The following is a 24615-nucleotide window of genomic DNA, read 5'->3' as shown; positions in this document are numbered from 1 at the left end:
ACGTGTACGAGCGCACGCCTGGTTGCAATCTTAAAACCGCAACATGAGTGGCCGCTGGAAATTCCATAATGCCCCTTTAATGTTAACATTAATTCCACACCCAAACTTACAGCTCCATTAAATAAAATAGAAAGTTCAATTAACTTAACGTTATGTTACTGCAATTTTTGTTTCAAGATTCACCACTTATCAGATATTAATTATGAAGCAGCTGCCGGGTCAGCAGACAGACACAGCAATCCCTCAACAGCCTCTTGTAACGTTAAATTTGGTCTTATACAAGTGAACTGCACTCACCACATTCAGAGCTACAACTGTGTAAAATGTCACATAAAATATCAGCGCTAACGTATTGCATCCAGTCCAGTCCTGAACAGTCTAATGTCAAAGCTGCAAGGAAAATTGAGATCTGGTGTCAAACTAAACATTCTCAAATCGATGACAGTCCTTCATTTCAAAATGGAGGTTTGTGGTGGTTTTCGCGGTCTGTTAATATTACTGTATTTAGATTTAGAGTAATATTTTCCCAGAATGCATTGAAAATCTACAGTAACATACTGTCCACCGCTTATACAGTTGGAAACAGTTAAAAATACAGTAATAATACTTAAAAGTATAAAAATAAATTCAGTGTATAGTCTGACGATGTTATAACTGACCATGGAGTCGATCACTTGGTCATCCATGTTACTGTTTGCAGACCTGCATTAACCTGCAGTTAGGCCTGAGCCTCAGAGGTTTTGTAGGCCCACAATAAAAACAATAAAAATGTCTAATGACCACGTTTATCTATACTTTGCGCGACAGTAAGCATGATCGGTATGCGTACAGTAAAGGCAATGAGTCACATTATGACCTTATGAATCTTTTCTAAGGAAGATGCTCCTACCAATAGCTACGGAGTCAACACTGTAAAATCAAGATCACAGTAATAATTAGTTGATCAGCAAACACATGAATGCAGCATTGTAGACAATATTTTGTCCTTGTAATCCACGTTTCCATTGCAAATGATAGCCTTTAGATATTATTGGAAACTATTCAGAATCCCCCTCCTTAAAGGGGAAGGGGATTAGTATCGTAATCATTTAATATTGCATTGCAAATAAATTTTCATACACACAAAGCGATTACAGTACTGGTCCTTCCAGGCTGGACATGCATTCTGCCATAAAACGTATCCGCCCTCTATAATGCACAGATGTTAATCTGATTCCAGTTATTTTGATTTTACAGTGTCACATTTTAGGGTCTAGTTCTAGCTTCCAAACAGTAACATGGATGATGAGCAAGTGATTAAATCCGTGGTCAGTTTTATCATTGTCAGACTATTGCAAAAAAATTTTGCTATAAGATAAATATAAAGTTCAACATAATGTAAATGTAAATCTGGAAGCCATGCATTAGCTTGCTTTGCAAAACCTTTTTGATAAAACAACAATACTAAAAGGATAAATAAACAATCTACATGTTATATTTATCAGTTACTTTGTTGAACTCGAAGTTCCTTCACAGCTGAATGCATGCGCTCCAACTTTCGGGGGAACGCCTTCTATCTGTGGTACCTACCTTGGCACGACACCGGCCGATCAGCAGCCTCTCTGTGCTGATACAGGAAATGTGCATGTGTATTGTTGTGGGTTACAGTCAAATGTGTCGTTTGACTTTCCAACAGCCATATACAGTATGTAATTTTGGGACACTTGACAATAAACCTATTTTGTCATTTAGGTATGAGGATGTGTTGCAGCAATGAACCATAATATACAGCTACTGCATTGATGATGCAGGTGTCATGCTTAAACTCATATTTTTATTTAAAAAGAAACAATATTTTAATTCAATTGATATTCTATAACATATATCTTACTCAAAACACAAATTACTTACATTTTGATAACAAATAAGTACTTACTAGGAGTAGAAATATGCAAAAAATATTATCCTCTGAGGGTATCAAAATCACCAGGATTTTTTGCAACTTACAACTCAGCAGGGACATGTCACAAATGTGTTTCAACTCAATACACATCTGACTGGCTTACAATAAAAAGTGAAATTTATATAACAAGCTGCTGCAACATCTTACAGCAAAAAAGTGATGATGTCTTTATAACAGACATTTCTCACTAATGGGCAATACACAAAGAGGAAATCAATTTGGAATTTAAAAATTGAGCATTTTATATTTAAAGTAGATCTCATGCAGATGTCTATGAAGATTCTCAGTCATCCAGGTCATAGTTATCCAACGAAGGTTAAAATGAAGGGCAACTAGACTTGGTTGAAGCTTCAACCAAGTCCAGTTGCCCTTCATTTTAACCTTCGTTGTATAGATCTCATGCAGTCTGAAAATCCTTCTACAGTTTAATGTTACTATTAAACAGTAGTTTAATGTTATAAGTGAGTTAAACACATTATAACCTTGTTAAATATTTAAAAACTAAGGGATAGTAAAATAAAACAAAATGAAATTTCATAATATGTATTTTATTTTACCTAAAAAACCATGAGACATGTCTTTCTCTAGTTAAAGTTGCTCCTGTGCAATAAATCGGTTATGTCAATAGAGGGCGATAGAGAGCAAAAAGTGTGTGTATTCAGAGTACGTACACACACCGAAAATCCACACACATTTTCGATTTTGGCATCTTTTTGAGGACCTCTCTGAAACTTTGAGAGAAGCATATAAACAGACTCTGGAGGCCATTACAGTGAAAATAAAGTGAGGACCGGCCTAAATGTCCTCACTTTGCAAAATGGTCCTCACTCCAAAGGTTAAAAACCCTTGCTTGTCCTCACAAAGATAGCTGTACAAACACACACACTCAGTACACACACACACTCAGAACACACACACACTCAGTACACACACACACATACACTCAGTACACACTACACACTCAGTACACACACACACTCAGAACACACAAACACTCAGTACACACACACACATACACTCAGTACACACACACTACACACTCAGAATACACACACACACACACACACACTGTACACAGTACACAACACACACACACACACACTCAGTACACAACACACACACACTCAGTACACACACACTCAGTACACCACACACACTCAGTACACAACACACACACACACACTCAGTACACAACACACACACACACTCCGTACACCACACACACTCAGTACACAACACACACACACACACACTCAGTACACAACACACACACACACTCAGTACACAACACACACACACACTCAGTACACACACACTCAGTACACACACACTCAGTACACAACACACACACACACACACACTCAGTACACAACACACACACACACACACACAACAACACACACACACACACAGTACACAACACACACACACACTCCGTACACACACACTCAGTACACAACACACACACACACACTCAGTACACACACACACACACACACTCAGTACACAACACACACACACACACACTCAGTACACACACCACACACACACACAGTACACAACACACACACACAGTACACAACACACACACAGTACACAACACACACACACTCCGTACACACACACTCAGTACACAACACACATACACACACACTCAGTACACAACACACACACACACACACACTCAGTACACACACCACACACACACACAGTACACAACACACACACACACACACACACACACTCAGTACACACCACCACACCCCACCAGAGATGAGCCCAATGAGGGTGGTGTCGTCCGCAAACTTCAGGAGCTTGACAGACTGGTGACTGGAGGTGCAGCTGTTGGTGTACAGGGAGAAGAGAAGGGGGGAAAGAACGCAGCCTTGAGGGGATCCGGTGCTGAGGGTCCTGGAGTCAGAGACATGTTTTCCCAGCTTCACCTGCTGCTTCCTGTCCGTCAGGAAGTCAGTGATCCACCTGCAGGTGGAGTCAGGCACGTTCAGCTGAGAGAGCTTGTCCTGCAGCAGGGCCGGGATGATGGTGTTGAAAGCAGAGCTGAAATCCACAAACAGGATCCTGGCGTAGGTTCCTGGGGAGTCCAGGTGCTGGAGGATGTAGTGAAGGGCCGTGTTCACTGCATCATCTACAGACCTGTTGGCTCTGTAGGGAAACTGCAGGGGGTCCAGGATCTGGTCTGGGTCTGTGATGGATTTTAGGTGGGACATAGGCGGCATAGGCGGTTGCCTAGGGCGCATAATGTCAGGGGGCGCCGCAAGAGAAGGTTTTCGACTTGGCACAAATCAGCACACACACACAAACACACACACACACACACCAGAACACCTAATTCCTAAATTAACAACAGTGATGAAAATAATAATAAAGTTTATTTGCACCTGTAATGCAGGTAAAACTGCTCAGTGTTTAAAAACAAGGAAATTACAAGCAGCAGCTGCTTCACAGGTAGAAGAGAGACAATGAAGTCAGTGCTCGGCGATACGGCCCAAATGTTGTCACACTAATAACTCACACACTCGATACCAATAATTATCAGGATAAATGTCAAACCATTATTTCAGGTTTAAAGGCTGATTCTTGCTCCTGACTGAAAGTTAATTGACCCTTCGCTAAGCCACGCCCCGAATACACAGCTGGCCAATCACAGCGCAGTATAGGCCTCGCTCTAAGGGCCCGTGTCCACCAAAGCGTTTTTTTGCCAACTGAAATCAAAGCGCGAGGAGGAAACGCATGCGACAACGTCCGGTTTTCAAAATAAGGCGTCTATACAGGATGGAAATAAGATTAACTTATTAAATTCACAGAAAGTATAAAACATGTTACATGTGTTCATTAAAAGGAAACGGACTCATGTAATTTACTTTACCGGAGCCTCTCGGGCCCCGGACCCCCACCACCATAGTCCCTCCACGTCCTGTGGGAAACACTGAGGAAAAAGCACTTTTTGACGGTTTAATTCATGCAGTGGTAAAAAAAAAAGGTAAATGTGAATGTATTTGTTCGGTGTTTGGTATTCGGGAAAGTTTTTCATTATATTCGGCTTCGGACAATAATTTTCATTTCGGTACGTCCCTAAAAAAGTGCTGATTTGTTCATGATTCAAATTTAAACATTGTTGTACACTTGTTATATTGTTATATATCACGATAATTAGTGTCCAGCCCTAAATTAACGTAAAAACATGAATAAAATATTCTCTGTCCGATTACCAAGAAAGCTGGATCAGCAGTTTCCACTCGGTCACTAGGTGGCGCTCTTGTTGCAAAATTATGCTAATATAATTTTTCCAAATGATTGAATTAAATGTTTTCCGCTCTCTGTGCTGCTCTCCTCCTGTAACATGCGTCGCCTTCGGGGAATTGTCCCCAAACTTTGTGAGGATCATCATCAGACTTCGCTGATCTGAAGTTAATAGCGGTGTGACGAGACACTTAACCCACGAGACGAGACGAGATTCGAGATCGGGTTCACGAGATCGAAACGAGACGAGATTTTAACACTATTTTTAAGAAATCATTAGTGCTTAATTATATGAAAAATTTGAGCATTAAACGCTTTATTTCCTGCATTCCGATGAATCTTTCTGCCCCAGTTTAGGGTGATTTTTATATATGTACAGAATAAAAAGATTACAAAGTTCAGGTGGCAGGTGACGATTCTAAATCTATAGCCCAACTCTACCAGAATCTAAGTCAGTGCTGCTCTCAGATCTGTTTCTCCTGTAGATCAACTTATTTAATCTCATCCCTGCTGAGTCAGGATTCAGTCTTCCCTCCTCTTTGTGTCTCTGTTTGGGGAAGTCACCTCTTTAAATGGGATTGTGGCTCCTTTTCACCTCAATGTGAAATTATTTAGTGTTAATTCAGTTAGAAACTCCTGGACTTCAACAGCTCCTGTGTTTCAGCAGATTTTCTGCTCATGGTCAAAACTTTCTGCACATTCAGAATCTCTCCCACAGATCTGGGTTCTCTGACGCGTCCAGACTAACGTCGTCATTTACTGAGAAGTCTAGCTGCCCTTTACTCTGCGCTGCATTACGTTATTGATCCGCTGGTAGTAACGTTATCCCCTTCAGACCGTTTGGCCGACGCAGGTTGGGACTGCATGTTGCTTGTGAAACCTAAAGTAACACTTGTGATCAGGCAGAAATCTCAGCACAGATCCACACAGGTTAACTTCAGCAGCTCATAAAGCAGGCTGCTCTTCAGTTTTTAGATGGTTATGTTGCAAAACTCTACCAGCTACGTTCCCACTCGTCACAGCTGTCTGCAGTTGATTACTATCGGGGCTACGCCGGTGTGGCGTCAGCCGGGCGGAGTTGATTCGCTCTGCGAGTCTATCTATCAGTTATACATTTGTATTTCACTGCGGGAGAAAATTAATGTGCGGCTTGACAGCGTGTGAAAAATGTAATTTGTGTGAATCTCGAGAGACAACTTTTTACCTCACCAGAAATATCGTCACAGTTTAATCAAGCGAGATCTCGTGGCATAATACGTTCTCTAGATGGCAGATATTGTGTGTTTCGAAGGGTTTTATCTTCTGGATCTTGCTGGGATTTGTACCGTATGCACAACATTTGCTTTTTTGCTCCGTGTGGCAGCAAACGTCACTAAAGTATTTGACAAAAACTCCAAAGTAGCAGAATGATGTGTGTATTTATTCAGAATTTATCACCACAACACACAACACACGTTGTTTTAAATTTAAAGGGACAAAGATATCTGAGTCCGGCACATGTGATGTCATTGTGAGAAGGTGTTTGAGAACCAGATCTCACCTCTGGCTCGTTCAGTCTTGCTCTGGGGTACGAAGGTCAAGCGTTCACATCTCCAGGTGGCGAATCTTAGTTGCCAACAATGGGGGAATTCATCCATGTGGTGTGTTTTCATTTACCACCCACAGTTTAAAAATGTTGGTGTATATTTTTATTTAAGTTGTAAAACAAACATCAGCTGATATGTTTTTATCTGACATTCAGCCAATGTTGTCCTCACAGATCCAGGATCAGTCGAGCTTAGACAGAACTCAGCTGTTTCTAAATTCAGACATGTTCAATCACTTTTTACATAAAACCATCAATTTTTTTTGTGGCAAAGAATCTATCTGCATTTACACTCATAAAGGAAGATGTCTCTCTTTTTCCATCCTTCCTTGTTTGTTTCCATTACTGTCATGTGTTTCAGTGTAATATGATGTAACATCCTGACCGAGACGCTTCTTCAAACACACCGTTATGATGTCAGTGATTTGAAATGCACGAGGCTGCTCGTTTTCTGGATGTATGAATGGATGAGATTGGACAAGATTCACATTTGCGCCCTGACTGTTTTTACTGTCATGTGTTGTTTTATAATACTGCAAGAAATGTTCAAAGGCGACTGAGAAAAACTTTAAATGAAAAATCATTCATACTTCAGTGATTAAAGTTTATCATAGTGCTCCCTGTTAGTGTTTTGTAGGTCAGTTTGTTATGTTTGCTTTCTGAGTGAGAACTGTTGCCAGTGTTTTGGTTGAACGAGTTTATTTTGAGACATGTATGAAGTGTTTTGGTGGTTTGTGTGACTTTTGGAGGTGAGATTAACTGTTTGGCCAACATGCATGTTGGTAATGCAGACTGTGTGAAGAGTTGTGATAATACGGCTTCAGTTTTGACCATTGCATCCTAGCAACTGAAAAAAAAACTGTAAGATATGTAGAGATGTTGTTGTTTCACAAATATCACAAATGCATCGCTGTTCTTTTTTCTATTTTTTAACATATCAGTCGATATATAAACGTTAGGGTTGGTTGAGCGCGCAGGCAGAAACAGCGAGTCGAGCCTAAATGCAGACGCTGAACAAGGTAGGATCTGTTTGCTGGTTTATTTAACCAAAGAAATAACTTAGAGTGCAGTCCAAACAACAGCAGGGGGATCCATTCTGAGGAACAATAATCCAAAAAAAAGAATAGTCCAAATCACAGCAGAACAAGCAGGAACGCTCATCATCGATGAACAAACAAACTGACAAGAACAAGCAAACCTAAATAGTGCAACAGAGGGGGGGGGAGGGTAATTGAACACAGGTGGGACGCGTTAGGGATCAGGACAGACAGGAAGCCAAGCTAACGATATGAAGTGTTCATACATGAAAATGACATCAACGAGCAAAAAGACTGAAATCCTGCTGTTGTGGATCCATAAAGGAAAGTCTGTCATGTTTAACAGCGTCAGCAGCGGATTTAAGGAAACTGGACCTCTGCGTCTGTCTGCAGAGTTGGCGCTCAAACACGTTTTACAGCCTGCTGTATTCTAAACCTCGGATGATGATGCCGTTAGGCTATATGAATACAGTTATGGAGCGAGAAATTTCCCGTGCACACCAACAACAGTCAGGTGCTGGAAGATCGCAGGATTTAGCAAATAAAAATCAAAAACAAGCCTTCGGACACTGAGATGACTTTACTGTGATTATTGTGAACAACGCGTTTCGCCTGTTCCTTCTTCAGGTTCTATGTATTTTATTACATACATAATTAGGAATTAGGAAGTGTAATCAAAGTGTAATTAATACATTTATTTATTTTCAAACTCATTGTAATTAAATAACTAATCAAATTAGTGAAAATCATAAGCAGGGGCTCAGGGCCATATTAATCGCACATATGAGGTCTGAACAGCTTATTAATTAAGTTCTCCTAAATCAGTACACATTAGAACAAATCTGGTGGTACCATAGGTTGTTGCACGTGGTTCTTGCATCAGGCTGAATATTTTTCAATATAAAGATTTCTTTAAGATTAAAGTTCCCCAGTAGTAGATTCATAACCTCTTTCTAGTTTATACATCTGGTTCTGTCAGCTTCTCTTAGGTTGTATTAGTTTGTGACAGGTTGTACCGGGTTTTACTTTGTCAGGTTCTATCAGGTTCCCTCAGGTTCTATCATGTTCTATTCATTACTACTCTAGTTCTACAGTATCAGCTTTTATTAGGTTCTGTCATGCTAAACGGGTTCTATTAGGTTTTATCTAATTCTGCTAAGTTCTAAAGTATCAGCTTATTTTGGGTTCTGTCATGCTTTAACATGTTGTATCAGGTCTGACAGGTTCTATCTAATTCTGCTAAGTTCTACAGTATCAGCTTTTATTGGGTTCTGTCATGCTAAATGGGTTCCATCAGGTTCTATCTAATTCTGCTAAGTTCTACAGTATCAGCTTCTATTGGGTTCTGTCATGCTAAATGGGTTCCATCAGGTTCTATCTAATTCTGCTAAGTTCTACAGTATCAGCTTCTATTGGGTTCTGTCATGCTAAATGGGTTCCATGAGGTTTGACAGGTTTTATCTAATTCTACTAAGTTCTACAGTATCAGCTTCTATTGGGTTCTGTCATGCTAAATGGGTTCCATCAGGTTCTATCTAATTCTGCTAAGTTCTACAGTATCAGCTTCTATTGGGTTCTGTCATTCTAAATGGGTTCCATCAGGTTTGAAGGGTTCTATCTAATTCTGCTAAGTTCTACAGTATCAGCTTCTATTGGGTTCTGTCATTCTAAATGGGTTCCATCAGGTTTGAAGGGTTCTATCTAATTCTGCTAAGTTCTACAGCATCAGCTTCTTTTGGGTTCTGTCATGCTTTAACATGTTGTATCAGGTCTGACAGGTTCTATCTAATTCTGCTAAGTTCTACAGTATCAGCTTTTATTGGGTTCTGTCATGCTAAATGGGTTCCATCAGGTTCTATCTAATTCTGCTAAGTTCTACAGTATCAGCTTCTATTGGGTTCTGTCATGCTAAATGGGTTCCATCAGGTTCTATCTAATTCTGCTAAGTTCTACAGTATCAGCTTCTATTGGGTTCTGTCATGCTAAATGGGTTCCATCAGGTTTGACAGGTTTTATCTAATTCTACTAAGTTCTACAGTATCAGCTTCTATTGGGTTCTGTCATGCTAAATGGGTTCCATCAGGTTCTGTCTAATTCTGCTAAGTTCTACAGTATCAGCTTCTATTGGGTTCTGTCATTCTAAATGGGTTCCATCAGGTTTGAAGGGTTCTTTCTAATTCTGCTAAGTTCTACAGTATCAGCTTCTATTGGGTTCTGTCATGCTAAATGGGTTCCATCAGGTTTGAAGGGTTCTATCTAATTCTGCTAAGTTCTACAGCATCAGCTTCTATTGGGTTCTGTCATGCTAAATGGGTTCCATCAGGTTTGAAGGGTTCTTTCTAATTCTGCTAAGTTCTACAGCATCAGCTTCTATTGGGTTCTGTCATGCTAAATGGGTTCCATCAGGTTTGAAGGGTTCTTTCTAATTCTGCTAAGTTCTACAGCATCAGCTTCTATTGGGTTCTGTCATGCTTGAACAGGTTCTATCAATTTCTAACAGTGTTGTTAATGTTCTGCAGGGTCCTCCAGGTCCTACGGGGCGGCAGGGCCCTCCAGGCCCCCCTGGCTTTCCGGGCCCCCAGGGGCCTGCAGGAGAGAAGGGCCAAAGAGGAGATGAGGGTCCAATAGGAGCTGCAGGACCGAAGGGAGACGTGGTGAATAAACATGGTTCTATTGTAAACATGATGGTTCTTTTTGTTCTTCTTGTTACAGTTTGTTTTAGTTTGACCAATCACAGGTCTTCCAGTCTCCATGTGGTACCTGAACCCGACACGTAACCCTGTACCTCAGTTTTTAACGCTGTCATGCTGTGTGTTGTTTCAGGGAAGTGCTGGTGTTCCTGGTTTTCCAGGTTTAGAAGGACTCCCGGTAAGAAGCCCCACCCCCCCATCCTCTCAGCTGCTCTGATTGGCCCAGGTACAGTTCAAAAGGTCAGACTCTGAGCATGTGTTTGTATGTTCAGGGTCACCCGGGTCCTGCCGGAGGACCTGGTTTTCCTGGGCTGGACGGATGTAATGGAACCAGAGGAGACAGAGGAGGTCCTGGACTTCCTGGAGAATTTGGACCTGACGGAGAACGGGTCAGAAACAACATATATTTAATTAAAATGTCTCTGTGATGATCATGTCAATTATAGAACTCTTCAAACATGTAGAGTTAAAGATATTCATCTCATGTAACAGTACTGTGTATGCATGTAAGAATACTACAAAGTACACAGCGTACTGTAGTTTAAAGGTGCAGAGTACTGTAGTATTAAGAAAGGGCGCCCCGATCAATCAATCACCGATCGTATTCGGACGATAATGGCTTTAAGTAGTTTAGGCCGATAAGAAAAGGCGATCAGATGATGCAATACTCGCCAGACAAATTTTCAACGGCAGCTAACATGTTTCACTACGCGGTCTGAGCGGTTTTCAAAGCTAGCTAGTCCTTTTCAGACAGGAAGCGACTGATCAGTCATGCGGTATTTTTATTAAAATATACGTACTGTGTAAACAACACTTAACAGTTAGCCTGCATATCGCTTTGTTTACTTTGCGACGACTCCCAGTCTGTTTCCCGCCGCTGGCTGCCATCTCTCTGTACTTTCAGTACCAGTTCCACTTCGTTGTCTAAAAGAAGGCCCGGTGTGGTTCTTCGTCTGTATTATTTTACCGTTATTTAACTTATTAATTATTTACATATTACTTTCTGCTTTCGCTAAATGTTCTGCAACTGCGCAGTAGACCATCTGCTTCACGTGTACACTGGCTCGTGCACGCCCAGTGTGGGCTACCTGAACGGCCACTAGATGTGTGTTTTCAGTCGTTTTAATATGACGGAGAGCAACTCTGATACGCAGCTGAAAACCGTAGCAGTGCGGATGTAGTCTCATATTACCCCACTCCTCTCATGTCAACCCTCCTGCTTTCCCCGAGATTCTCCCGTATTCTCCGTTTTAAATGTTTCCCTGTAAGTCGCCCGTATCTTTAACCTTTATAAAATCAAATGAAAACCTGCTGGCCGTATTTAAAGTGTTTGCTACTCTCTCCTCTGGTAAAGTCGGTGGCAGCAAGTAAGATATGTAGACTGTGTTTCGTGCACAAGGATTAAATAAATGAGGCCTATAACCTACTAGTGGTAAACCATATGAAATTATAATGAATATAGTAGCCTAACTATAAGTAATATTAACAATATATACTAACAGTATAATATGGAATTAACATTGTACTTTTATTTATTTAAATTTTCCTTATTTTCAAATCTCATTGAAGGCAGTTCTGACTCCTCTCTGTATTTCTCTGAGTTTTTCATCGACTCATGATCCCTGTGCTCCTTCATCTCCTAATTATTTTGGCTACAGCCTTTTTTGTTGCAGCTTTTATGGTTTTAGTAAACTTATAAAGATGCTTTGTAGTTTATTCCACAGGAAAGCTGTATTTGTTAAGCAATAACCAGGCAAAGGCTGCTGTGGTTTAAGTCTCCAAGACAGATTGAGTGTAATTTGTTGCCCATGTTTCCTGCCAATAAAATAAACAGTTGCCATTTCGTGATACTTTATCATCTGTTCATTTTAACACTTAATACATTGTTCTTAGGACTAATTAAATAAATATACAGTATACTGAATAATGCTACATGATAAATAAAAGGCTTCAAATAGACCCAGTGATCGGAGCACCTCTAAGTAATGACCATGGTAACTATGTTTTAATCTGCAGGGTTTACCAGGACTGAAGGGATTTCGGGGAGATCCAGCGGTCTTCTTCATACAGTACCCTGGAACAACTGTAAGTACACCTGTACTATAAGTAAACATATACGTACATATACGTATACATACACTCGTGTGTGTGTAATTATATTTATGTATCAGATTAACAGCTAGTTAGTTCATTAGCGAGCGTCACGGCTCACATACACAGTAACTCAACAACTATTGGATGAATGATGTGTACTGCAGTTACTAAATATTCTTTTCATAATGCCAGGGTCAGCCAGAATGCAGACAGGCTTTTGGGCTCAAATGCAGACACTTTTTATTAAATAAACAGGTGAAAACCTGGTCCAAAACCAAACACATATCCGGAAACTCACAGGTAGGAATCCACAGATCCGGTATGTTAAGCCAGAGTGTTTTAGGTCGGATACACAGGCGTTTAGTGTATTTAAGAAAATAAAGTTACCGGAGCTAAGATGAACATGTCTTACTCCTCCATCGCTCAACAGCGCCCCCATTTCAAGACATTTATGTGTATAGTATTTTATTATGATGATGATATTGTAAAATAGAAATTCAATGTGTTTGTTTTGCAAGACTCCTCCAAACTGGATGGAGTTGACGGAGAAGAAATTTATATATTTATGGTATGATATAAAATGGGTTCTCTGTTGTTTCTAAATTTTCGTGGGTGAAACTACAACGCTGCATCGCTTTAAATGTTCCAGCGGGACGGCACTACCTCCTTTCCTTTCGTAAAGGATGGTCCGGTGTACCCTTTGCTAAAGGAGATAAGAAAGGAAGCACTGAAGCACCTTTCCTTAGCTTTTATAGAATCCGACCATGGCTGCCACTTCACTCAGTTAGAAAAAGACTATTTGACCTCAGCCAAAGTCCTTATAAAGGCATGTCCCGCCACTCGGCAGCCATCTTGGTAACGTCTCCAGGGAGTTTCTTGGGACTAACAGGATCAGATCTCTCTCTAAATGAACGGGCAGAGAACCAAAACTGGGGACATAAAACCTGCATATGTCACAGGTTTGTAGAGTTGAGCAGGTTGGCGGATCCAAACGGAGGACACAGAGCAGGTTCAGTCCAGAAAGGTTTATTTAACACAAAGCGAGCACACTTACTAGTGGCTGAGTCCAACGAATCCAGCATAACAAATCAATACAAAAGGAACAGAGTAATCCCACGGAAAATCCATAGGCGGGGGGGGGGACAAGCAGACAGAGGAGACTCAGAACTACAGGCTTCACACCACAACACACTTAAATGACCGGACAGAGACTGAACAGGAACGGCAAACATTTAACACCAGGGACTAACGAGAGGGCGGGAGAAACACGGGAGAACACTGAACACGAGGCACAGGCAACAAGAGAAGAAACATACTGGAACACAGAACAGATTAAAAACTAATCATACAGATAGACTACAAAACCTAACAGGAAAAACAGACTGAACTAAGAACCAAACATGGAGCAGACATGGGCAAAATAACGAATACCAAAGTACCAGGAGTAAATACTAAGACATGAACTAAATCACAGGACTAAGCAGTAAGACAAGAGAACAGAATAAGAACCAACAATCTGAAAACATTTGAGGACTTTGTCCCAAAGTAAGTTTTTCTCCACAGGCTATACTTCTACTACGCATGCACAAGCTTTCACCACAACGCCTTCATTTACGGCTCTATCCAGAGTGCCGGTGACGTGACGCCATGAGCTCATCCCACTGGTTATGTAAATGTAAATGCTAGACTTTTCAACCACTCAAAGCACTTTTACACACACATTCATACACTGGTGGAACAATTCAGGGCCTGGAGGAGCCGGGGATTGAACCGCCGATTAACAGGCAACCCGCTCTTCCCCCTGAGCCACAGCCGCCCCAGTTATGGATACAGTCAGCATCCCGTATACGTTTACAGAAGGCAGCCTGGTATTTTATAACACACGCACATCTAACACACACATCACGTGTGGCGCCTTTCCACGCAGTATTTGGCGACATGTAGTCAATCTGATCTGTTCCCATCTCCCACAGAAAACTCTGCTCTGAACTGAAAACAGCTCGTTTATAGTCCAGCCGCTTCCCTTTCATCCCTGTGACGTCACAGGGATGAAAGCTAAACGCGCCTCATATAACGCTCGCCGAGCGGCTACTCCGACACGCCCTCAGAAACAGCGAGCTGCAGCACACAGCTCTCCTCTCCCTTCCAAACACTAGCTACCCTCCAGGCAGTCAGTGGACATGAAGTTGTTCCTGTGATGTAGAGACAGAGCTCAGTTAAAACTTTATGGATACAGATTAATAACTCACCGCTCTGAAACTCTCGCTCCAGTCCGTGTTGCCGAGCCGGTCGGCAACACGTACGGCTGAACCCGAGCTGTTTACCGGCTTCTCGCCGACCCGCCCTTCTCTGCTTCTGATTGGCTAGTAGTCCTTAACTAGGAACTGAGCATGTGCAGCTCTCAACAAAGATCGTGTAGAGACAAGATGTATCACTCCATAGCTAAAACGAAGCCTTCAACACAGGCTGAGAAGAGGAGCTGCAGCAATGTGCAGTATGACAAAAATATAACCATGTAAACCTGCTCTGGTACAACCTCTAAATAAGATGATGAACCTGAAAATGAGAAGAATATGACCACTTTAAACAGTCTCTGACCGCGACACCAGGGACAAAACAACCTCAAAGAAAAACAGGAAACAGCACAAATGAACAAATGACAAAAGGACACTGAGACAGGAAGCGCAACACACCAAGACACGAGAAGAAGAAGAAGAAGAAGAACAGCAACATCCAAAACATCAAGAACCCCAAAACCGAGAAACATAATCAATCAATCAATCTGTTGATCAGTGTCTTGGCTAATCGACTAAACTCAATGTCTTGTTTTGTCCACTCAAAACTGGACAGATATTCAGTGTACTGAGATATAAAATAGATTTACTTCAATTAAAGATTTATCCATTATTAAATTCTTTCTATGACAACCACGGATTATGGGATGTTTTTGTGTCTGACAGGGGGAAGTCGGGCCCCGTGGACTTCGTGGTCTGCCGGTGAGTACAAACACAAACAAGTACATTTACTCTACTCAAGTACAACAATGAGTTACTTGTTGTACACTACATTTCAGAAGGAAGTATTGTACTGTGTACAGTACTTCTGAGTGTTGGCTGCTGGAACAAAGGGCGGCTTTGTTCTACATTTTGGGATTATAAACCTATAAAAGCACGGTAGAACAAGGTCATTGTGGTTTTTTCAACGTGGAAATGGGACAGTTTCCTCAAAGAAAACAAACGCCGGAACTCTTTTTGCACACGACTTCACAGCTTTCAGTTCAGTTTGGAGACGATAACTGTTCCAAGATATTTCAGCCTGTTCTTATTCCCAGAGCGTCAGATAGCTACTCTTTGTCACGTCTTCCGGCGTCCGGTACCAACTCACATGGCAGCCTTTCTTGTCATAATTCAGTGCACCGGTGGAAGCCCTTTAGAGCCATTGTTCAACCATAAAAGTACTATTATACACATATACCGATTTTGCACGCCTGTCGAGAATTATATGAAAATGCATTAAAGTTCTGCTTTTAAACGCCATACTATTCTTTGTGGGGTTCATCAATGTGATAAATGATCAGTATATATTTTATGAACGTTAAGAATCGTTAATATATTATTACACTTAGTAAAAGTACCATTTCTTGAGATTCAGCAAAAACATGTGGCGTTCAAACAGCAAAGTGTCCTAAAAGGACCTTAAGAAGTGAATGCATAATTCGCCAAAACAGATGTTGAAGGCTACCTGCCGAAATTTGCATCCGCCTCTTTTCTCAGTATAACAAAGCGTTGCCTCCCGCGAGGTGTGACGTCACTAGAGGCCTCATCATTGTTATAAACTCACGCAGTCTACCGGAGGTAGATTTGTGTCTGACTTGGTTGAAGATACTGGAAGACGTTCCAGTATCTTCAACCAAGTCCAGTTGCCCTTGACTTTAACCTTCGTTGGATAACTATGACCTGGATGACTGAGAATCTTCATAGACACACTCGTTGCTCCAGAGGCGTGCGACCTCTGACATGAATAGCAGTTGTAAGTCGCTTTAGATAAAAGCGTCAGCTAAATGAATAATTATTATTATCTTGACCGCGGAGCCCTAGACATACAAAAACGATGTTAATGGGAACCCAGGGGCGTTAAAAAGTGACGGCAGGTGGTGTTGACCAAGAATTCACATGTGACGAGTTGGGAGTTAGAACGTTAAGTTATAAGCGACACGTTCTCCCGACTCACATCTTGACCGCCAAAGGGCCTTGACCAAGCGTCAATATGTGACGCTTGGTCAAGGCCCTTTGGCGTCGCTTTCTACCACCCTGGGTACCCCTTTAGCGTCATTTTTAGACATTTAAGGCTCCGCGGTCAAGTTAGCAACGCTTAGCAACAATAAACATGCAATGTCCGGTTAGACTTTTAAAATAAAACGCCAGTGTTTCGAAACATCGCCATTTTGATTCACGACATCATTAAAGTCGTGAAATGTGGCAGTTTGGTTGGGTTTAGGAACAAAAACTACTTAGTTAAGGTTCGGAAAAGATTCTGGTTTGGGTTAAAATAACTACGTAAGTTAATGTCAGGGATACAGGGATCCCCAGTGCGTTACAAACTGCCGATGGGTCTCGACCACGCGTCCATATGTGACGAGTCGGGGAGGGAGAACGGGTTGTGATAACATAAGTTACTAAGATTTTACATTTTGTAAAATATGAGGAATCGTAATTCATAAAATCAGCTTATTGATTCATTTCAGTCCTTCGTGTGTTTATCTGTGACAAAAGCTCCAATTTTCTAAAATTAAATTGTTCATAATCTCTGTCTTTTTTTGTTTGAAGTTTCAGACGGACTGATCTAATAACAACAACAGATTTCTTTATGAAAATGTAGTTTTCTGGTCATATTTACAGTATGACATGAAAATTACATTTAGCTAATAATACTTTAGTACTTGTAGCAGTTTGATTGCAGCTGTTACTTGTAATGAAGTATTTTTGTGTGGTATTACTACTTTTACATAAGCAAAGAATGATATATGCTGACAAAAAGACGACTTACATTTCAAGTGTGTGTCTGCAGGGTGAACAAGGTCGCCCTGGTCTGATCGGAGCTCCGGGTCCTGCAGGACTGGACGGGACCAACGTGAGTCACAGAAACACAAATAATTAACGATAACTATAATATAATTTACTCAGTTAAGACTCATAGAAGTGACATGTTGTAGTATATAGTATTATCTTCTGCTAACATCTGTCTCTCGCTACAGGGTTTCCCTGGTCGGCCTGGTTCCAGGGGTTCACCTGTAAGTATTATATGTACATATAGAAAGTTTTATTATTTGTAAATTTTACGTGATGATAATTTAGTAAGAAGTCTAGTTTAAACTGAGCTTCTGACAGTCTGTGCTGTTACTGATTATTTAAATACCAGCGTTTATTTATGTATATTTATAGTTTAAATTTAGCCCAGAAAATGTGAAACGAAGGTTTTCTTCTAACTGCAGCTCAGAGACCTTTAACTGTTCTGATGATAGATCACAGTATTTGTAAAGTATTTGATAACAGGTGAACATCTAACAGGCGCTGTTGTTTCTGTTTCAGGGGGAAAAAGGTCGATCCCTGCCCGGACAGAAAGGAGATGAGGTAAAAATGTTCAGGGAAAAAAAACAAAAAACGTTTTCTGGCCACGCCCACTTCAGTGACATCACAGCAGGTGTTTTCCTTCTGACAGCTGCAAGAATCACCTGCAGTGACATCACTGAGGGGGCGTGGCCAGAAGAACAACAGTCGGGAGACTGTAAAGCTTCAGAGAGCAGAACTTACTGTTTAGTTACTGTAGTAGTCCTGTGGCAGTAATGCTATACTGCATAGTACTGTGTAGTACTGTGCAGTAGTAGTATTAAAGTTCTGTGTGTGGTCCACAGGGTGAGCAGGGCCCCCAGGGGCCACCGGGGCCGTTTGAGTACGTCGACCCTCCAGAAGACCTGTACATCAAAGGAGAACAGGTGGGTGGGCTTCAGTGTCAGACAGCCAATCAGATTACAGATTAGACAATCAGGTTAGACAGTATTTAGTACTACTGTCATTTCACCGTGGTTCTACTGCAGTACTACTGTCATTTTACTGTGGTTCTACTGCAGTACTACTGTCATTTCACCGTGGTTCTACTGCAGTACTACTGTCACTTTACCGCGGTTCTACTGCAGTACTACTGTCATTTTACTGTGGTTCTACTGCAGTACTACTGTCACTTTACCATGGTTCTACTGCAGTACTACTGTCATTTCACCGTGGTTCTACTGCAGTACTACTGTCATTTTACCGTGGTTCTACTGCAGTACTACTGTCATTTCACCGTGGTTCTACTGCAGTACTACTGTCATTTTACTGTGGTTCTACTGCAGTACTACTGTCATTTCACTGTGGTTCTACTGCAGTACTACTGTCATTTTACCGTGGTTCTACTGCAGTACTACTGTCATTTTACTGTGGTTCTACTGCAGTACTACTGTCATTTTACTGTGGTTCTACTGCAGTACTACTGTCACTTTACTGTGGTTCTACTGCAGTACTACTGTTATTTCACCGTGGTTCTACTGCAGTACTACTGTCATTTCACCGTGGTTCTACTGCAGTACTACTGTCATTTTACTGTGGTTCTACTGCAATACTACCGCAGATGCGATTTTTGCGTGTCTACTGTGGTTCTACTGTACTTAGTCCATGGCTGTGCTACACTTCTGGTTCTGTTTGTTCTAATGTGGGGTTCTGCTGGTTCTTCAGGGTCCTCAAGGTGTTAAAGGTGTCTGTGGAGTTCAGGGACAGCCGGTAAGTTCAGATACCAGATCAGACCACTAACATCCAGCTGGAGGAACACTCGGTCCAGGGTTCTCCCGTGTTCTACTTCAGTCAGAAGTTTATTGGTTGATGAATGTTCTACATTTAGACACGTTTAGTATTTAGTTCATTATCAGATGAGAGCAGAATATAATTGATCACATATCGATTACTGTGCATAAAGAGGATCTGTGTTTCAGGGTTTGGACGGTCTGCCAGGGATCAAAGGAGAGAAGGGGATTCTGGGGTTTCCTGGACCCAGGGTGAGTAACCCTCCTTCACAGTATTGATCAGTACTCCCTGTAAATGTTGCCCAGAATAAACCGATTGAATTGAGTTTGTTGTGGTGTTCTTCACGATACGACCAGAGGTTTAGTCTGGGTGTGGTAGTACAGACTGTAAGTTAGCATGCTAACCAGCTAGCCCGGCCCGTCCTGTGCTGTAAGACCACTTTGGTACCTGGAGAGGTGACAGCCAGAGACTGCAGCTCAGGCCTCCCTATAGTTTCAGCTGGGAGATGTGTAAATATAACAGAAGGGAAAATGTTCTTTCACCTGTTTTCCTAATCAAACAGAAGTCAGGTTTCTGTCTTTCACTGGACTAATCGCCTCGTGAACTCATCCTGAAACACACTTTATCCAAACTCCACAGAAACAATGAAGCTCACCAAGCCGTCGGGGTTAGTCTTTCCACTCCAGCTCTGCTTTGGTGGAAATAAACCTTTAATTCAGCGAGTTAGAAGTGAAAACATTCTGCCTTCCTTGCCCGAACCGTACTGTACTCGTCAAACTGGAGTCCGTCGGTCTTAGAAGCTGTGCTGAGCCCGGCTCTGGTTCTGGTGCTCATTTTGTACTCAGTCAGCTAATAGGACTACTAAGTTTGCATCACTGAGCTAACTAGCTAACAGCAGTTAGCATCAGTTATGACCTGATATGCGATGTGCTGCCTCCTGTTCTCATGAAGAGAGCCTCAGTTGTGACAGACTGACCTTTAAGAAAGTTTTAATGAATAAATGACAGTGTGAAAGATTTACAGTAAACTTCATCCTGATGAAAGTGTGAACATGGACTCATGATAAACACGTGTGCGATGTGTTTGTGTGTTTCAGGGATTATCTGGTTACACCGGGCTGCTCGGAGAGAAAGGGTTCAAGGTGGGTCAACAAACCGTCTTTGTGATTTTACTCAACTTCAGGGCAGCGACTTATTTTAACAAATTACACTGATTATTCAGAGTCGCATGTCGGGTTCATTAAACTATAAAAATGTTTTGTTTTAAAGTAGTCAAACTTCCCCATTTCAGTGTTTATATCTTTGGTGATACGAACTGATTTTCATCCTTTTATTGTGATTTTAATTGGACTCTTGGAAGACAAATCTCACGCTAAAACATCCCAACACAATAAATATTGACTGAGACGGACCTGAAAAACACTGTTCCTCTATCTATATACTAATACAGTGCGAATCATACGGTGACAACCAGGTGTGGGGGGGGGGGGGGGGTATTTGGGTCTCTGTAAATGATATCAAACAGAGTCCTGTCTGGACCTGCTCTGTATAAAAAGTGCAGCGAGAAGCCTTTTGTTATGAATTGGCGCTACATAAATAAAAGTGAACACATTTAAAGTAACAAACCTGGACTTTAACATTTACCTGGGCAGGAAAACCTCCTGAATCCCAGAGTGGAAACAAACATCATGCTTATTGTAGAAAGACTCACAGAATACTTGAAATAATAAACTCTGTCTCGATGTCAAAATGTGGATCTGCAGTAGCTAATCCTCAGTTCACTGCTCCTGCCTGAGCACCAGTGTTGGCTAACAGTTACAGAAAATATGAACTGACAGGGTGGCTATCAGCTAACATCAGGTGACTCATTTAAAGTAAAATAAATGCTAATTATGAACCTCTGAAGGTGGGAACTTTAGTGTATTAAAGCAGCTAGACAGCTCAGTGCTGACATTAACCTGCAGCGTCTGGACTGGAGCAGCTGCCAGCAGACAAGATGTTCAGCTAACGTCCAGGTTAGGAAATGGTACGGTCCATTTTAGGGGTGTCAGAAATCCTATTTCAAGACTCTTGAATATAAGGCATGAGGATGGGAAAGATATTGTAATATTTACAATTACAGGTAAGAACGACCCCCTGAACTGTTGTTTTTGCATCTTTTGGGGGGGTCCAAGCCTTAATTAGGGGGTCAGACCCCCCCAATTCCCCCCGTAATTCAAACCATGTATATACATCTGTCAGCCAATCAGAAACCAGGATTTCCTCTGTTTTAATGGTGTGTGTTTTCTCAGGGGAGTGAAGGAAGTCCAGGTCTCCCAGGTCTGATTGGACGAGAAGGCCCTAAGGTCAGTCTGTTAAGGTCACTTATGTAGGAAACACCTTTGTAATGAAATTGATGTGTTTGAACTAAAGGAAAACAGCCAGTGAGGGGCGAGCTCCTGTCAAAACCCACAGACTGTATTTAAAGGTGGACAAAGCCAAAATATCCCCAATCAGGGCCCTGCCATCCTGCGCTGGTGACGTCATTTGGAGCCAATAGGGATCGGGGGTGGAAGCCGTGGTATCAAGGTTCCAATCGTGAGCAGGACCTCAGCTGTCAATTTTATAAAGTCAAATTGCTCATTTAAACTACAAAACGATTCTCTTCTCGCTGATGAACAAACATCAGTGCGATGAGAACGACCTGAAATTACACATTTTCCCAAAGATGGTTTCTATGTCCCATCCGCTAAAGCCTGTACTTCTGAGTTGAATCTACACCGTAGCCTGACGCGTAGCCTGCTTCCCAGAAAATGTAACTACACGCATGGCGACGCAGACCGCAAGCACTGTGATTCGTCAGCTTGGTAGCATCGCAAAACTAAACTAGAGGCTGTAACACAGTGGATCTATTTTTTATACGTTTATTATTTTACCCCCATTCAAGTTAGCGGAGGGCTAAACCGGACGTTAGCCAGCTTCTCCGGCCAACAAGGTGGACGCTATAACGCTACTGCCAACTAGCGTTTCGGCTGTGTAATTGCAGACAGCAACGCACAAATATAAATGTTTGGCTAAGTGCGGCGCTTACAGCGTAGGGTGCGGCGTAGAGTGGACAATAAAGCAGGCTTAACATGGGGGGGGGGGCAGGGTTTATGATCTATACTGCAGCCAGCCGTGAAGTGTCATGTTGTTACCTTTTATAATAGGTGGGTTTGAGATGACTTGATAGTCAAACGTGAGCTGCTGGCGACTGAAGGGGCGCGGCATAAAAACACTGGCGTCAAGGCGGACACATTCTGCTTCCTGTAGAGTGCGTGAGCTTAGAACAAATACTGATCAGGCAAAACGTGGTTCCCACTTAGTCGCAGAAAAGCGACTGCAGTCGTCAGACGCTCAAACCTGCAGCCGCCTTGCTCCCGCGAGGTGTTTTTATCATGTGACATGGTGACGTTGTGCAGCGCCGGCGAAAGTCAACACAACATTTTTTTTAACCTGTCTGTAATGAACCTGTCTGTTCCCAGGGCATGATGGGAGATCCAGGTCCTAAAGGCCTTCCTCAGGTCGCAGACGTCACACACAAAGGTACGGATCAATACACGCTGATCGATCAGCTGACTGACGATCTGTCTTTGTCTGCTTGGTACGATGTCATCACTCTGGCATGATGTCATCACTCTGGCATGATGTCATCACTCTGGTTTGGTTTTGTTGTTATTGTTTTTTGTAAAATAAAAGCGAAATACATTATCTATCATACTGTTATCACTCACATACCAGCGTGTGATAGTATACATTGTATAATTATTACTCCTATGCCAAAATGATAGTAACATCAGGGTAAGTATTACTAAACCTACTGAGAATATTCACATGGATGGTGTTGTAGCAGCAGAGGTGAAGTAAAAAAAATGTTTGTGTGCGTAGTGCCCATGCTTTATGTCTGAATATAAAACACCAATACAAACATGTCGGCCGTTTGATGGTCCAAGAAATGCTATTTCACATCATTCTGCACCATTATTTTCACCATATCTGTGAACAAATAGTTGGAAGAGCTGGATTAGCACTAAACTTGCTGAACAAGTCCAGCAGGGAGGAGCTACAACTATTAGATCTGGGGAAAGTAATTTAGGTCTGTCAGCAGGACAACAACTTTTAAAATGTTTGTTTTCTGAATGGAGTTCGGTTCGATCAGGGCTATGCTATGCTAACCTGTTCACAGTAAAGTAAAACCACAGCTGGAATAAAGTTACAGACACATATTTTCTGAACTCACCAGGTAGTTCAGCTTCCTCGCTTTCTTTTCTCCAAGTAATGTCCAGTTTTGTCCTGTTTTTATATAAATATGAAGTCGTAGTCCAGCAGAGCTCTGACGCAAACAACAACAGTGGAACCGGATGTGAACGGAAGCTGCTGAGAAGCTCCAGTGAAGATAAATCAAGTTTTAATGTAGCTAATTTAATAAAAGCAGTTAACTCTGAGCTCCTCCTGCGGGTAAACGGCGTAGCTGTCAGAGCAGAATCCAGACCGACTACGGGGGTTTATTTGTCCGAAAGCTGCAGCGCTGCTCCCCGTCCAGCTCTGCCTGGTCCTCTCCAAACAACGCTCCGAAGCCGCCGGTGACTTCCGGACAATTTCATGAATGATAGGCTTTTGCAACACAGCATCGCGACAAACGCATTGACTTTGTGTGCAATCAAGCTGCAAGAAACGCTGGATTGGCTTTCAGCGTGAACACAGCATTACAACGTTACGTAGCAGCCAATAGACGTACAGTTAGCTTTTCTGCTCAGCTTCCAGTCTGAAAGGGAGGGGGGATGTTTGCAGGTAACCAAAAGCGTACATTTACTGCTAGAATATTTTCCTCCAGACCATCAAACACTCAATACGTGCATCCCTGTTCATTAAAGGAGTTGCGCTGCTGTTATAACAGCACCTGTCAGGTAGATGTCCTTTGAAGAATGAGGGGTGGCAGCACCAATACATGGGGAAACACTGACATAGCTGACAGGGAAAAACATCACATGACACTATTAGTCAAATACGTATGACCATGTGCGTCACTTTGATCACAGATTGAATAAATCTGTCATAAATTAGCCTCATTTAGCATCCGGAGAGTCACTTAGTTTTAAAACAAAGTGTTACTTGTTGTGATTTATCAAATTCAGCACGTCAGTAAAAGTAGC

At 41.8% G+C, this 24615-nt stretch overlaps 1 protein-coding gene across 1 annotated transcript in view; it reads left to right on the top strand.

Annotated features, from left to right (window-relative positions):
- The first annotated feature begins 10278 nt into the window (after nucleotides 1-10278).
- Nucleotides 10279-24615, top strand: part of col4a4 (collagen, type IV, alpha 4) — a 56749-nt gene continuing 42412 nt past the window's right edge. The window contains 14 exon segments of the mRNA XM_038692695.1: nucleotides 10279-10479; nucleotides 10649-10693; nucleotides 10788-10904; nucleotides 12532-12600; nucleotides 15570-15605; nucleotides 17677-17739; nucleotides 17864-17899; nucleotides 18198-18239; nucleotides 18521-18601; nucleotides 19380-19424; nucleotides 19634-19696; nucleotides 20542-20586; nucleotides 21736-21789; nucleotides 22948-23008. Coding sequence (XP_038548623.1) covers nucleotides 10294-10479; nucleotides 10649-10693; nucleotides 10788-10904; nucleotides 12532-12600; nucleotides 15570-15605; nucleotides 17677-17739; nucleotides 17864-17899; nucleotides 18198-18239; nucleotides 18521-18601; nucleotides 19380-19424; nucleotides 19634-19696; nucleotides 20542-20586; nucleotides 21736-21789; nucleotides 22948-23008 — 943 coding nt within the window. The 5' untranslated portion in view covers nucleotides 10279-10293.

This window comes from Micropterus salmoides, unplaced genomic scaffold, assembly GCF_014851395.1.
Source record: "Micropterus salmoides isolate LMB-PRFRI ecotype aquatic unplaced genomic scaffold, ASM1485139v1 Ms_hic_scaffold_3, whole genome shotgun sequence".
NCBI classification, from domain to species: Eukaryota; Metazoa; Chordata; class Actinopteri; order Centrarchiformes; family Centrarchidae; genus Micropterus; species Micropterus salmoides.
The sequence above is the reverse complement of the archived record's forward strand: the minus strand, read 5'-3'. Positions and strand labels throughout refer to the sequence as shown.